General features: G+C 38.9%; 1 protein-coding gene across 1 annotated transcript in view; it reads right to left on the reverse strand.

Annotated features, from left to right (window-relative positions):
• The window catches only part of LOC307016369 (carbonic anhydrase-related protein 10-like), a 304536-nt gene that overhangs the window by 214389 nt on the left and 73929 nt on the right, over nt 1–16218 (reverse strand). Inside the window, exon 2 of the mRNA XM_079645459.1 lies at nt 8817–8959. Within this exon, the coding sequence (XP_079501585.1) occupies nt 8817–8959 (143 nt within the window). The remainder of the gene's footprint in view (nt 1–8816; nt 8960–16218) is intronic.

Below are 16218 nucleotides of genomic sequence, written 5' to 3' on the forward strand. Positions count from 1 at the left end.
TATACTGATCTTTATTCATGCACGATGCCCCCTGTTTCTGACTGGCTGGTCCCGATATCTGTATCGCACGGCAGTAGAACTGGGAGTCCAGAGTACTCTTTAACCTGTATTGGAGTTTTTTTACCATTAAAATTTGATTATTGTTATAACTTTTATATGTTTTGAACTCCTTCTGAAATTAATGTGACCAGGCTCATCTAACGGACGGCGCGGAACGGAGGTGGGCTTTAAGCCACCACCACTGTGTTTGCTCCTACAGAGCAAGAAATCTTTTAATCGTTGTTGCCCAGGCTTGCCGTAATGAATGGAAACTTATCTCCCGATTATAACATTTTGTAACTTGCTGCTGTTAAATACCGTCAAACTATGTGCAATATGTGCTTTATGTGCAATATATACTTTATATACATATGCCATCTTTAATAACTGTAATATATACCGGGCTGCTAAATCCTAAGAACTGCTACAGGATTTGATTTGTAGATTTGATTTGTTTTTGATCTGTATTTTTGAAAATTATGTAACTTAGCATATTTTTATTATATTATAACTTAGTAATTTTTTAGCATATTGTTTATTATATTATAACTTAGTACTTTTTAACGCATGTAAGATATTCAACACTAAGCTGCCTGTGGCTCTTTCCTGCTTCAACGCTGCAAATTTCCCCTCTGTGGGACTAATAAAGGTATTCTGATAACGGGACGAATTTGTACAAAGGGGCACACAGCAATGAAGTGCCGACTTTCTTACACGCAGGAAGGCCAATCGCTTTTCTTTACCCCGAAATCGCTCATTCTTGCTCTCGGTGTGCCATAACAAACTGTCAAACTGTCAAGCTGTCAAAACTCTGGACTCAAACCGGAAGTACTCGGCCTCACACCCAGCCGCCGGAAGTTGATAGATGCCATCTTGTGCACAGAGCCTATTGAAGTCAATGGGGAGAGAAAGATTATATTTCGATCCCGTTTGAATTGTGCCATGAATTACACATATGATGTTTGCCAATCTTAAAAATCATTTCCATGTCAAAAAAGTCACAGTTTGTCTTAAAACTGTTGAAATATAAGACTATGAATAATACGCAACTAGAAAGACTACAAATCCCAGAGTTGCGTAGGTGAATTTAGCTAGCTGGCATTAACGTTACACATTATACTCGTGTTACTCACCGAAACCTTGTAAAGCCGGTGTAGGTACCATATCTGCACGACCTACCAGATTAGCACGGAGTCCGTTACGCTTACTAATGACGTCACGCATTGGCTGTACGGCAACCCAAGAGGACATTTTACACGGCCAAATTCCGCAAAGAATATGAAAAAATAACAATCGACAGTGAATGTATGTTAGTGGAACTGTGTCAGGAAAGTGAAGTGATAATTAAGTAATCTTATTGAAGAACTGGAATGCATACAATTGAAAGTTAATATGTATCATATCCCTCCGAAATATGGTCCTAGACGTTACTGATGATTTAGAATGTATTGAAACTCCAGACTCAACGTAAGAGCTTCGTGGGGTGCTAACATTTAAACTTTATTCTTTACTTTCTCCGTCTTTATGATATGAGATACCGTCATATTGTTTCCATAGCAACAACAACTTCCTGTCAACAGCTCCTGTTTCACCTGCTTAATACATCTGCGGTCAAGCCAGCACATATTTTAATACGTTTGGTATAATTGTTATTGACCGAGTAAGCACTTTTATTTTGAAGGCAGTTTTTCCAGGCCGCTACCGTAATGCATAGGATATTCGCGCACCGCAAAACAACGCGGATGCTGGCTTGACTGTGTTTTCGGAAGTGGAGGCTGGCTTGACTGCAGTTTAATCAGGGCTCGACATTAAGGACTGCTCAATGGCCCGGGGCCATCTAGTATTTAGCTCGGGCAATGAAGCCTCACCTGCTGGTTGCCCGATCGGGCAATCTATTATGCCAGTATCATGCAGCTCGTGGATCAGTAATGAGTGACCCGACAGTAAAACTAAACATATCTATAACTAGTTTAGGTAGTTTGAGAGGTAATTAAAATAGCTACGTGTGATATTCTAACCTGAAGTGTGTGTTTTGTCCGCTCACCGCTGCATGTGATCATGCAGAGCTGCGTGTCGACTCGTCAGCAGCAGCTGATCTCTCTCTCCAGTCAGATTAGACTTCACTCGCGTTTGTGTCCATATCGATCAGATCCAGCTAGTTTTAGATAATGATATGACTACCTGCTTATTAAAAGACACCTAAACAATAAGTGTCGCTATGCAACCGGGTGAGGCCGCAAAGTATAGCGCAGCATTATGCATTTGTTTACATGCCCACCGGAACCCCGAGGCATTACCAACAGATCAACGCACAATCGACCCATACAGGACATCTCTTTCTCCACATTAAGTGTTAGACATTAGAATTGACTATTCTTGTCTGTCACATACTCTTTTGTCTGTCACAGAAGTGGCGCAACTGAAGCGGCATTGCGCTAAAGGGAAATTATTTTGAGCGAAGAGATTTAGATTTGCCGGCTAACGGGAACTCTGACGTCGCCATTTTGTGTGCGTCGCGGATGCGCTTGGGTCTGCTCGGTCAGCTTCCGGATGAGGAGGCATTCGTTCGACCAACTTACAGTAGATGACATTACAAACATTTTTAACAGGGGCCATAATAGTGTAAATAATGTTTGTTTTGGCAGTTATAACTGAATGTAATGTTTTCTACTTTTTTACATCTGGGAAGGCATTTGCCTTCATCAGATGGAAAGTGTCTTGACCAACAACTTAAGTATTTCTTATAGCTATGCAGGGCATGCAAGCGAGCAAACACAAACAAGAACAAACAAACAAGTGAAATGAAGAATACAATTGAAATTGTACAATATAATATTGTGGTGGTTCATCTTATAATTCAGTCTAGAGAATGCACCAGACAGCATCTACAGTAAGACCTGCAAAAATCTAAATGTTCTAGGGCAGGGGTAGGCAAGTAAGTTTGGCCGTGGGCCAATTTTTTTCTGAGCCACAAGATGGCGGGCCAAAACATAATCAAAGCCTAATTCAAGGAACACAGGGCCATCTAAGCTAAAAATCCTTAATGTCATGCACTGTTAATACAGTTATCATCACTGCTACTGTGGTCACATCGGGGACCCGTAACATTTACAATAGTTGAGATGTGAAGGGGGTTATGTTTTTTTGTCTGTGTTCTGGGTTCCTGACGTTTTTTTTAACAGACAGTACACACGTTCAGAGGATGAACGTTTGTCTGTGGGAGTTTACGCTGTTGACAGGAAGTTGTTGTTGCTATGGAAACACCAGATACCATTTCGGAGGGATATGATACATATTAACTTTCAATTTTATGCATTTCAGTTCTTCAATAACATTACTTAATTAATACTTCACTTTCTTGACACAGTTCCACTAACATACATTCACTTTCGATTGTTATTTTTTAATAGTCTTTGCAGAATCTGGCCGTGTAAAATGTCCTCTTGGGTTGCCGTAAGCCAATGCATGACGTCATTAGTAAGCGTAACGGACCCTGTGCTAATCTGGTAGGCTGTGCAGATATGGTACCTACACTGGTCCCGCATGCTGGAACCGACTAACTCCCCTTTTGTGTATGTACAGTTCTCAACATGGCCAGACTTGTAGTGATTTTCACCTCTTTTAATACTTTTCGCTTCATTCTGAAAGAAAGAGGTGAAATGTGCTAACGTGACGGCCATCTTGGTGTTGGTGACGTATGCAAGACCAGAGTTGTAGTTCATTGAGCGCTTCAAACAAAAAAATGTGTTACTTTACAGTTTTACGGCACATTTTTATTTTTCTGACTTGCAAAATTATCTTTTAAATTGACAAACATCATATGTGTAATTCGTTGCACAATTCAAACGGGATCAAAAGATAATCTTTCTCTCTCCATTGACTTCAATACATACTTTTTCCGAAATCCACCGGAAGGGGAGGGACTGGACTGGCTTATCTAAAGCCAGTTGAGTAGCACTTGAAATGTTTCGCTCTATGAAACCTGATGTACTGATATGATTCTGTTTTCTTCAAGGTTGTATCTTCCTGGTCGAATGTACTTATTGTAAGTCGTTTTGGATAAAAGTGTCAGCTAAATGCAATGTAATGTAATGTAATGGACTTCGCCACTCTATTAATAGAACAATAATGTCATTGTTAGCTAATGAATGTTTTGATGCTTAACAACGGCTAAATTACAAAGTTTTCATTGGTCCTTCTTCTTTAGAGAAGACCAGGAAATGAAAGATACACGGATGTTGTTCAAATCAATAGGCACGCAATGACTCTAAATAATAATAATCACGCCACCAAACACACATTCAAACTAAAGGAACCAGCCTGTTTGGAAAATGTAAGAAGTAGAAAGTACAGGTATTTGTGTTCAAAATGTAAGAAGTCAAAGTAAAAAGTTGTCAGAAAAATAAGTAGTGGAGCAAAGTACTGATACCAGAAAAATGTACTTAAGTACAGTAAGGAAGTATTTGTACTCCACTACTTCCCACCTCTGCAAATATTGCATATCAGTTGGTGAACTTTATAATCCCTGAACATCAACAAGCACTCCCGGTCCCAACTTTTATGCATCACTTTTTACTGTCCCTGTTTCAGCTGTGTTTTGAGCTTCCTGCAGCATGTTGTACAGTATATGCAGCACCTTTAGTAACGCTCGCATGTTGCATCAAGTTGGTGAAGATGTGTGTTTATTTTAATGTGTTTTGGCACATTTGTGTCTTTTTATTAGCTTAGTTTTTGAAACTTCAGCACGTTTCTCCCAATGAAAATGTTTTGGGCCGTTGTAACGTAATTGCACCCATCGGCCATCGTACTCTTTGGTCAAAAGAATCAAATAAAAAAAACTGTATTGGCTTATTGAACATTGTTGTGACTTTATAACATTACAATAAGCATTAGCTTGAAGGCCAGCATGAGACACTCAATCAAAAATGTATTTGTCATAGTAGATCATCATCATAGAAAGCTGGAATCATATTGAAATACTATATCAATAAATGATGTCTGGCTAACTTGGTTTCAACATGGAAGTAAATAATAACAAAAATCTATCTCAAGTGAGCAATGCAATCAGTGGCTTGCAAACCTAATTTCCTAACCATCCAACCTATCATCTTGTAATTCTTGTGTTAATCCAGAAAATAGAGTAACACTTTATGGACACTTTAATACATGAATGTTGCATTTAGTTTCTCTAAAGGGAACATTTCTAGCAAAGCCTTTATATTTTTCCCTGTCAAGCTCAAAGCCACCTACTATAACATGACCAGAATTGTGATCATGTTTTCTTCATAGTCAGAGAAAGAGATGTCATTATGGTAAAATGTGCTCTCAATTGGAAGTCTAGCTTATTTTCAGGAGCGTTAATCAAATACTGTCACACTGAAAAGCATTACTTTAATGAAAATATGACAGTGAACTGATCTCTGGCTGAAAGTAAGGCTGTGCAATTAATCGTATTTGAATCGTAATTACGATTTTGGCCTGCCACAATTACGAAAACAACATAATCGAAAAAAACTATTATTGTGCTTTGCTAGGTTGTGAGAGTGCACTGCAACATATTTGATCTAATTTATTTTTGATCTAATTCATTTTTGGTCTAATTTATTTTTGGTCTAATTTATTTTTATTTATCATTATGTTTAGTATCTTGTGGAAGTGCGCTCCAAAATATTTGTTGATCTTGTTTATTGGTATTTATTATTTTTTATATTATTTATTTAAATGTAAATATAAATGTATCATTTATTTTATTTATTTTTGTATTGGTTTTTCAGTTGAATTATACATTCAGGGTAATCAACAGTTAAAAATATACTGTTCAAATTATTATTTGTATTTGTTTTAAAGTTCAATACATTTATATTTTCAAAGTCAATGAATAATCTTATTTAATAATCGTGATATCAATTATTGATCAAAATAATCGTGATGATGATTTTTGCCATAATCGAGCAGCCCTAGGGGAAAGTGAAGTCTAAAGCTGTAGATGTAAAAACTGATGGATTCTTAATTGTTTAGGCAGACAAGGTATTCCTAAATGATTTATTTAGATGTTTTAACTAGTGGGACAATCCCACCCCCATTTGCTTTCACACTTTAGGTACATTGTGATGTTTAACACAGTAATGTGACAAATGCATTATAAAGTTCGATCTAACTTTTTTTTCTGAAGAAATGATAAACCAATAGAAAGTATCGTTCTCTGACTTTGTTCTGTAAGGTTCTACCTACAAAGGACCAATCAGTGCTCGGAGTTTAGAAAGAGAAATGATACAATGTCACCTCACTGCTCTATAAGTGAAACTGAAGAAGCTGTAACAAAACAAATATTGCTAAGCTAGCTTTCTACTGTACTGTTAATGTAAAAACTCATGCTGCTATTTGATCAAAAAATAAATATAGGTACGAGTGACTTGAGTCATTATGACTGCAACTGGTTGTTAGCAAGTGCTGTGTCTCAATCCAGTTTATTCTGTTAATACTGCCATGCGGGTGAGTTTTGACAGTGTAGCATTTTCTCAAATCACAAACAGCTGCTGTGTCCTCAACAGAAGGGATGATCTCCACTGTTACCTATCTAGCTAGCTAGCAAGCAACTATCATTAGCTAAATCCTTACAGACTGCTAAATCAAAAATGATTGACATGGCATCTTATCAACAACAGTGTACTGGTATGTTACTTAAATAGTGAAAAAATAAATATGTGTAACATTTATTTGCAAAGTGCTGTGTTTAACAGATGAAAACTCAATGGCAGCTAGTTGCTATTAGTAAAAATCATGACCTCAGCTGGTTTTGGGAAAACTAAGAACAGCAGGAAGAGTACAGCAGCAAACACGGGAAGAAAACGTAACTAATAGTAGCTTACAAGTAGAGATTAGAGAAGTGATGGTAGTATTGTAATATCTTATTTTAATTATTAACTACCTCTCGTATTGTCATACTGATATTCTGTACAAACTCTGAAGTCCACTGAGACAAATGTAACATTTGTGATATTGGGCTATATAAATAAACATTGATTGATTGATTGATTGATTGAACCCTATCAGTAATAATAATAATCATTGTCATGTCACAAAACACTTTTGTATTCCCCAAACAGTCATGTGGAACTATTTAAATGTTCTCTCTAAAAAAACAATGACTTCCTGCTCTGCCGTAGCAGCCTCAGTCTTAGCTTCCCGCTCGCCTTAACAAACAGAAGTTTATCGTTCATGGCAGAGAATACGTTCTGAGCATGAAAGGTTGGATCCAAATTGTATAAGAGTTTGATTGGATATGAGATTTTACAATGAATAAAAAGGGTGCCTGTTATGTAACTGTCTGATATCTAAGAATGGGTCAACTTTGACCTCTTTTCATCTTAATATGTCAAATAACTAGAAAACACTGCTAAACACTGAAATGAATCCAGGAAGCAATGTGCAACATCATTAAAAGGTTTTTTAACGTTGATTCAGGGTTCTTTACAGGGGATTTTACTCTGATTAGATTAGATAGAACTTTATTAATCCCGAAGGAAATTCTTTTTGCCAGGTTGCTCCAAAATTATAATACAGATACAGCTTGCTGTGTAAAGGGCTAAAAAAGTAATGCCTCCTGAGCCTACTGAGTCAAATGCAGCTGGGAATTTTAAAGCCTTCAGATATGGATGAAAAGCTCATAGTCTCTGTCAGACAGAAGTTTATCTGGCTTTTGATTTAGAGAAAATGTCCTGTTCTGATCTCAGCAGTGATAAATTAAAGGCAATCGCTGTCAGAGAAGGACAGTCGTGCTTGTATCAGAATGTTTGATTAGTTCTGCCTGAAATTCATCGGCCATGTCAGCTTAACATCGAGTTTCCAACCCCAGAGGATTCAAAAACGCATTTAATGTCAGGTCATCTAAATCAGGGATTCCCAAACTGGGGGTTGCGAGACCCCGAGTGGGGGTCGCGAGATGATTACAAAATTAAAATAAAATAAAAAACTATTTTATTTGTATTAATAATAACGTGTGCATAGACATTTTTCAGACTGGCCGTCTATATAATTTCCCCGCAGCGAGGCTCCCCCCCATTGATAATCCACTAACGCAGTGTTTCTCAAACTTTTTCATACCAAGGACCACTTAACCAATAAAATACACTCACGGACCACCTAACTCTACAAATATCTAAAAACGATAGGCCTGCTTACCACTGCAACAGCACATAACAGCCTAATAATGACAGCTTATACTTTCTATATCGCCTCGTTCACACATTAAATCAACAATACAAATACAACTACAGATTATAGAAGCATTTAGTTCAAATAAGATTTTAAATGCTCTCAGGTTTTACACCTCTTGTGAAATGTACATTTATTACGGAGTTTATGTCCGAGCCAACAGACTCACAGATCGTTGGCTACTGAGAGAAATGCAAAATATCGCATGTCGTACGACACAAACCTCCGCTGTAGATTTTCAAAACAAAATACAGTAAAACTACGGTCGCAGGCCCAAGTTTAACTCTCTGAGGTCAAAGCAATTTTTTCACATGTTAGGCTCGTCTGGGCTTTTTTTTGTAAAAATGCTATTAAAACATGAACCTTGGTGACCATTGGGCTGGACTGCATGGTCTGCCTACAAAACAAAAATAAAAGAACGTTTTTGCAGCCCCAACCACAGCCTGTGATCATCAACAGACTTCAGACTTCCCCCCCCTGTTGAAAGGGGTCGCCACTCTCTGGCACTGTTATTTTGGCGGTCGCGGGCTGAAAAGTTTGGGAACCCCTGATCGAAATGGTACCTTGCGTCCTCCAGTGTTGAGCCTCAGAGGGGTCAGGTAGGGGTCAAAGATCATGTGGCTGGTCTCGATGTCGATGGGCGACTGTCTCTTCCCTATGGAGCACAGGTTCCAGGCCGAGTGCACCAGACCCCAGAAGGATGGGACTGGTGGAGAAAGAGAAGAAAAAGAAATATTAGCATTAATTAGTGTGTGTGATTTAGTGCTCTAGTTCAAACCATAAAAATTGAGAGAAAGTGAGCAGAAGAGCTTCATTATCATGAGAAATGTTGAGTTTAGTAAGATCTTTACATAGGACTTCATAAATATCTGACAAAAAAAACTAGCTTTATATTAAAGTCTCTGCAAGTTTAAATAAGGTAAAGACACTGACTTTATTAAAGTCTGTCCAACAGTTCTCACACTTTCCATAGCGGTGGCTCCCAACCTTTTCCTCTTTGTTGTCTTTTACACGATAAAGTGTCCAGTTGTGAGCCTCATCACTGCCCTACTGTAGATGGGTCAGGAATATTTGTCATTTAGGGAAACAATTTTCTGCAAACAGATTTCTTTCATCTTTCTCTCAATAATTCATCTAGATTTGTTTTGGTACCCCATATGAGTGCCATATGCCCAGTTTGAGAAACACTGAATAACAATTACTCTCATAGCTATCCCAGCAGGACAGTCTGAATGCATTTCTCCATAAGGTCACAGGTTAAACTCCGGTAAAAATTGCCTTACAATGCAGGGTAGATTTAAAAATGTACTCCCACCAGTATAAAGTTGATGAAGCAAGAAATATCATCTTATTTTTATGACATGCATACTTCCTCTTAAGGCCCGGACACACCAAGCTGACACCAAAGAACTGACACAAACGGACCCCCGACTGTTGTGTCGCCTCACGTCTCTGCGTCTTGGCCATGTGTCGCACTGGAACACACCGCAAAGACTTCAGACGGCCAAGAAGCACGTACGAACTGCGCATGCGTGAGTGGCAATAACTCTCCTTACCAGCAGGCAGCGGTAGTGTGTATTCGTCATTCAAAAGAGGCAACAACCGGAAGACAGACTGTGTGATACACCGAGAGAAGAAGAACAGACTGCGTGATATAAACAAACAACAAATAGCGTGTGCGTTCCATTTTCACTCTACAGTGAGAAGCTCATGGGGCTTTCCCGAACCTGTGTCGAGAGCTGGAGTTAAATTAAATCTCAGATTTGCCTTCTTAATAGTTTGTTTGGGTCCCTCACTTCCGTTTCGCTTTTCCTGCACTGATTCGCTAGCTGAACAGCCAATCAGAGTGATTTCTTTTGCCGACAGCCTTTGGCCGTGTGTCCCACCGATTCAAGACACGACGGTGCAGGACACACCAATCTGAGTAGGGCCTCTCGACGCTCATCGTCGGCCCGACGCCCATCAAAGGCCAAAATCGGCTCTGTGTGTCCGCGCCTTTAGTCAAAACCTGCAACCTTCATTACCCATAATGCAACTCGTCCACTGGCTGTTCAGTTGGAAAATGAGTAATGCTAGTAGTGTCCTTCTTTCCCAATAGTGACTTTTAAAGCTGGTGCTGCTAGCTACATTGATTTGAAAAGAGTTGTCAATATTGAGCTGGGATATTTTCATTATTGATCAACAGTGGAACTTTAAGCCAAACTATGATGGCTGTGTAATTAAATTGCGGTTATTACACAGCTTGTTTGAATACTCTATTCTGATGGTCAATTTAAATGTCTGCTTTTTCCTAATATGGTCCGCTAAGGATAGCATGCCTTTGCTAATACACTCTTGTGAATAGATCATGTACAGCCATATCAATCCACAAACATAATTCCATTCAATTTAAACTCCACTTTGGCTAACAGCTTCCCATTAGTTTCCCTTTCATTACTTCAGCAGAAAAACACCATGGAATACTTTTGAGTGATCATTTATATATATATAAGTTAAGAGCACAACACTTTAGATTCATAATTAACTGTCCTGAATAAAGAAAAAAAGAACAAGAAGAACAATAACACAGCATAAGAGAAAACACCACTAGTTTTAATCATGTGACATGGTTCCAAATGTTATAATATATGTGTCTACAAGCTGCTGATCTGTTTAGGATCATCGTTGCAGCTGATCCTGGATGGGGATTGGACGGGAGTGTTGCACTGACAGATAAACCCAAAGCCGGCCAGATGTGGCTGTTTGACTTCAAACAGAGACACATCAGAGCCTCTTGAGGCCCATTTGTGATTGTGATAGTGGGCAAGATAAATATGATTGACTTCAATCTTTTTACTGTGCAGAAGTCCAAACACATGTCCTTAGATGAACATACCAAAGCCAGTGTAATTTGACACACACACACACACACACACACACACACACACACACACACACACACACACACACACACACACACACACACACACACACACACACACACATGAGAGGGTTTATCACTAGCTAAACTGTGATAATGCTTGTCAGAAAGAGGCTTAATGACAATTCACAGTGTAAAACAGCTGTCATGGTAAAAATAAACTCATCAATTGTAGTTAATGTGCTCGGCTAAATGCGATAGATGTTTAAATGATTGATGTGTGTGAGCTTCAAACACATTTGATGGCTTTTTAAATGCATGTAAGACTTTTTACCAGCTGCATGCTGTTTGCATATTCACACCTGCACAAGGCCCGAGACACAAACCTTTACTTCCGGTTTGACTCGGTGCTCACATCCCTCCCTCTCACTCTCTCCCTCCCTCCTCTCCATCCCGCTCATTATCTCTCTCTGTATCCATCTCAGGCAGTACTCAGAGGAGTGAAGTGACAGATGTGGCAGCCCTGACCTGCAGAGTGCAATCCTGACCTCACAGCCGCATGACAACACACTCTTATATCACCCAGATGTGTGTGTGAGGGTCTGTGTGCAATTTGGGGATAAAATTGAGAACGTGTATCCAAAATATTTCTACACGTGGGATTTTATAGCTATACTGTTGGATGCAAATCAGTCATTAATGGAGGAATTAGTTCTTGACAGGGATTTTGGAAATGAGTGTGCGAGGCTGCTGCACCTGTTGCATCATTATCCTTGTTTAAGACTCACCTTTTTTTTTTCTTCATGTGATTTTCTTGCAAGATCAATTTATGCATGCAATGCACTTGTATTTTCTGCAATAAAACCACAGCAGTGCAGTGATATTTTGTAAAAGATTTTTCTGTTTTTGCCCTTCGGTGATGTAAGAAAAGGCAGGCTATGCCTCAAATGCAGTATTTCTGCATTGAAACTGAACTTTAGTATTTGGTGTAAATTATGAGTTTTTAAATTGTCCAACATGCTTTGTATTTATAGGGCTGAACGATTTGGTGAAATCAAATAATTGTATTATGTTGACTGATATTGCAATTTTTATATGATTTACTGTTGGGAAAATCCTGAATGTCCTCTTCCAATATGAGAGTAACATGATAACAAAGGTATCCCAACTGTAGCTGTGTACATGACAGGATGTATGATTACCTAGAACAGCATCAGGACTGTTTTAGGCACATGATATGATTAACATGATGATTCAGCCTCTATGGAGATAGACATGTGACAAGCATGATCATTTCTGACGTGGAGCTAATCTCAACTAAACATTGAATACTGCTTTCTATTCCTCCATCTTGTGACTGTGTAACTCCCTCTCTTGCATACCAGCATGTGAAGGACACTATTCAGGAACTAGTTGATGCTCTGTATGTGATGACTACTTCCATTCTGCAAGGATAATAAATACATGTATCCTGATATTGAGACTCAAGCCGGTGACGAGTGAGATTTTTCTAACATTTACAGGAGTGATCATCAATCAATCAATCCAAATACTTTACTAAATTGCAGGGGGATTGAGGTTTCATGACAGTTGCACCATATTAAACTAAAATGAATACATATAATTGTGTATTTGCCAGCTCATAGAGTCCTATTGTGAACCTGGAAATGTTGAGTACACCAAAGTTTTATGTTAGAAATGAATTCTACATGTCCCCAGCGCATAGAAACTGCTGGATGCTAACTTGCATATGTTGGGCAATTTGCACAACTAGCCTAAATTGCATTAATTAGCATGAATTTGCATATGCATCCAAAAGCAAAGAAACGGCTTGGACAATCGGAAAAACTATTTTGCAGTGGTTTTGGGGGATATTGAGGATATTAAATCTATTTCTGAAATGTTCAGGGTCAACAATGGCAGTTTTAACCAGAAAGTGTCCATATTTGTACTCCCAGTGGGCTGATTTTGATGAATTCTGGGTCAATTTGAAAGTTTTAGGGGATTTCAAAGCTGCCATTTTTTTTTTTTTAACAATTTTCTGCATATGCTAACTAATGCACATTAATGCAACTTATGCTAATTGTGCACATTCCCTAACATATGCAAGTTAGCATCCGACAGTTTCTATGTGCTGGGGACCCGTACTATACATTTCTATCATAAAACTTTGGGGTACTCACCATTTCCGGGTTCACTAAGCTGGCAACTAGACTACTGTATAGACATAAGTTGAAGTAAAATGAGCAATGAAAGTCCTTGTAACCATGGTGACTCTCACTGTAGGAACAGCATCTGAGGCACAGGAATGTGTGCAGCTCTGTCCGTTATTAGCCAGTGATCTTACTTTGCCCAGGATGAGAGGGAGGGAGAGGGGATAGCCGTTGTTCCGACCAACATATGCTAGTTGGCTTTAGCACTTTTAGCTGCTCCCTTTTGTAAACAAAGCAGTAATGCGGTTGCTGTGCAACAATGGCGTGGATGCAGAGTTTAGAGTACAATATGTTGTACTGTATTTTTTGGTAACCGCAACTTTACCTTTACTTTACTTTAGGTCAGGGATGGGCAACTTGGATGGTGGTGGGGGCCACATAATTGATGTACTGGCCACCGGGGGGCCGCAGATTCACTTGGAACACACACAAATTCCATCTATTGTATGTAATTATTAACAAATATACTAAGTCTGACATCTTCATTGACATTTTATAATCTTTCAGGGAACATCCTCTAATAAGCTCACTAAACAAATATCAGTTCACAGAAATGTTATTTAATTTTCACAAGTGGCATGTTTGTTTTGAAAAGATTATTTAACAGTGGAATAAAACTATTTTAAACTATTGGAAAGCACGGAAAGTGCGTGTGCATTGAGATGAACCATTAAGATGACATAAACATGAAGTCATGAACACTAACCCAGACATGAGTTGTCTAACTTGAACCTAAGACACGTAGCCTGTCTCTGCTGAGGCACAATAAGGGGAATCTCAACACAGACACCTGTCAACCCGCACTCTGCTGTTCCTCAGCGCTGCTCCCCCTCCCTCCGGCTGAAATTATGAATGAAAAGCGTATAGTAATCAATCATAGATAAACGGCAGGGTCCGTGACAGCTTGTTTTCATCTGATTTCAAATAAACAAAGTCTTGGTTTTTAGAATATTAAACTTGTTTCACCAAATTCAGATGATAAATACAACTTTGAAGCTTGTAACAGCATAATTACAAGCGGCAACTTAACGTCCCAGCAAGCATAACAACAGCCGGTGTTTCTTGTGAGTGCTTCCCCGGGAAACAAACAATACACACAAACGCGTCACAGATTATTTTGCGGTATTTGGCTGCCGAACAAAATCATGTACGCAGCTCACGACGTAACTAGGAGTCTAGTGGACGGTATCAGTATTACAAGTAAAAAAAAATATATATATTTTTGTATTAATTACATTGTTTCTAAATTAATCTGAGGGCCGCCATTTGCCCATCCCTGCTTTAGGTAGACAATTTTCATTACATTTTCACTCAACACATTTTTGGATCTCATCATTCATTTTTGATGGCGCGTCAGACAAAGGCAACCAGGCCGATTCTAAGTCTCTCAGCAACTTTTTTTGTTTCATGAAGACACTATTCCAAATACTGCGCTTACTCTGAATTAAATATTGCACTGGGCCATAGAGGGATAACAAAGTAGTGTTAAATAATCGTGTAGCACCATTTATAGGGATTCTAAATATTCCGATTTTAGATACAACACAGCAACATTGAGATTTTGGTCTCCAAAGCTCTACATCCGCCATCAGTGGACGTGTCCCGCAGTGTGATCTGAGACTAGTTTAAGACTGAATACCAAAGATTTCCATGATCAATTAACCTTTAGAACATGGGTCTGGGTCAGTTGTAATGTGTTGTTACGGTGAGAGGACCAAATGACATAAAGATCCACAGCTGCTTACCCCAAATACGATTTTTCGAGGTTCAACGACAGAGTATGCTGTCACCAGGATGATGTTGGAGGGGGGGATTTGTGATTTCTAGTCTAGGAGCATTTTTGGAGGACAATTAAAGAGTAAAAACCAGCCTGTCCAACAGTGTATACTGCACCTGCATCCGTCATGTCCTTGCCGTAGCTTAGCCTTCATCCACTGCTCTAACTAGCAAAATAGATGTTGTAAGCAATAGCACATTAAATATGAGCTCTGCATGATATCTGTCATTGTGAGGCTGCACTTTAAACACAGTGAATCCACCAGATATTAGCATCGTACCCAGCATGCATAAGCCCAGCTCAAGGCTTAAGAGGCTATTACCCATCCTGACCCATATTGCTTCAATGGAGAGCATAGATAATGCGAAGGGGGGGGGGGGGGGTCAAATGTCTCCCTTGTATTAGAGTGTTATGAGCAGTAACAAAGGCTGTTTCAATAAGTGACAGCAGCACTTTTTGTTTCCGTGGGTTTTGCATCTCATACCTGACCTTGTTGGTGGAATATTGTTTGCGGTTGAATATTCAAAATGACGTTCTTTATCAAGTATTTCTTTACACATACAAAATATATTCTTTACCATTCAAGTTATATTCCTGTCCAAAAAAAAATCACACTTCTTACAAAAGGACGTTTTCAATGCATCCATAGTGCACAATTATATAGTGATGCCAGATGTTGTTGTCGGTTGTTTCAAAATGTTCCCACAACCGCCTCTCCTTTCTCTTTGGTAAGGGATGGTCCCTTAACTAAAATAGAAAATGATGTTCTTTTTCATAAAGCAAATATAACATCACCATCTAATATAATAAAACTAAATCTAGAAGTCACGTAGTGTAAGTGTGATATTTTCGGGTTATTTTCAAGGTCCTATCCCTTTCTGTTTCTATTCCATAATGGAACAACAGTGATTTTTAGAGACTTCATAAACCGAATACATTCAACGATGAATGTGTTTTGTTAGTTAAAGTTAAAGGACACATCGGCTATGTGGACACAAGGCCTTAGCGTGCTTTAGAGTAGCTGGTAGGTGGATTTTTGTTACCTTTGGGCAGAACTAGCTCTATTCCCCAATTGTTTGCCTAAATGCTAACCTGCTGACCTACTGCTAGCTCCA

Source organism: Notothenia rossii (assembly GCF_949606895.1).
Source record: "Notothenia rossii genome assembly, chromosome: 8".
Taxonomy (NCBI): domain Eukaryota; kingdom Metazoa; phylum Chordata; class Actinopteri; order Perciformes; family Nototheniidae; genus Notothenia; species Notothenia rossii.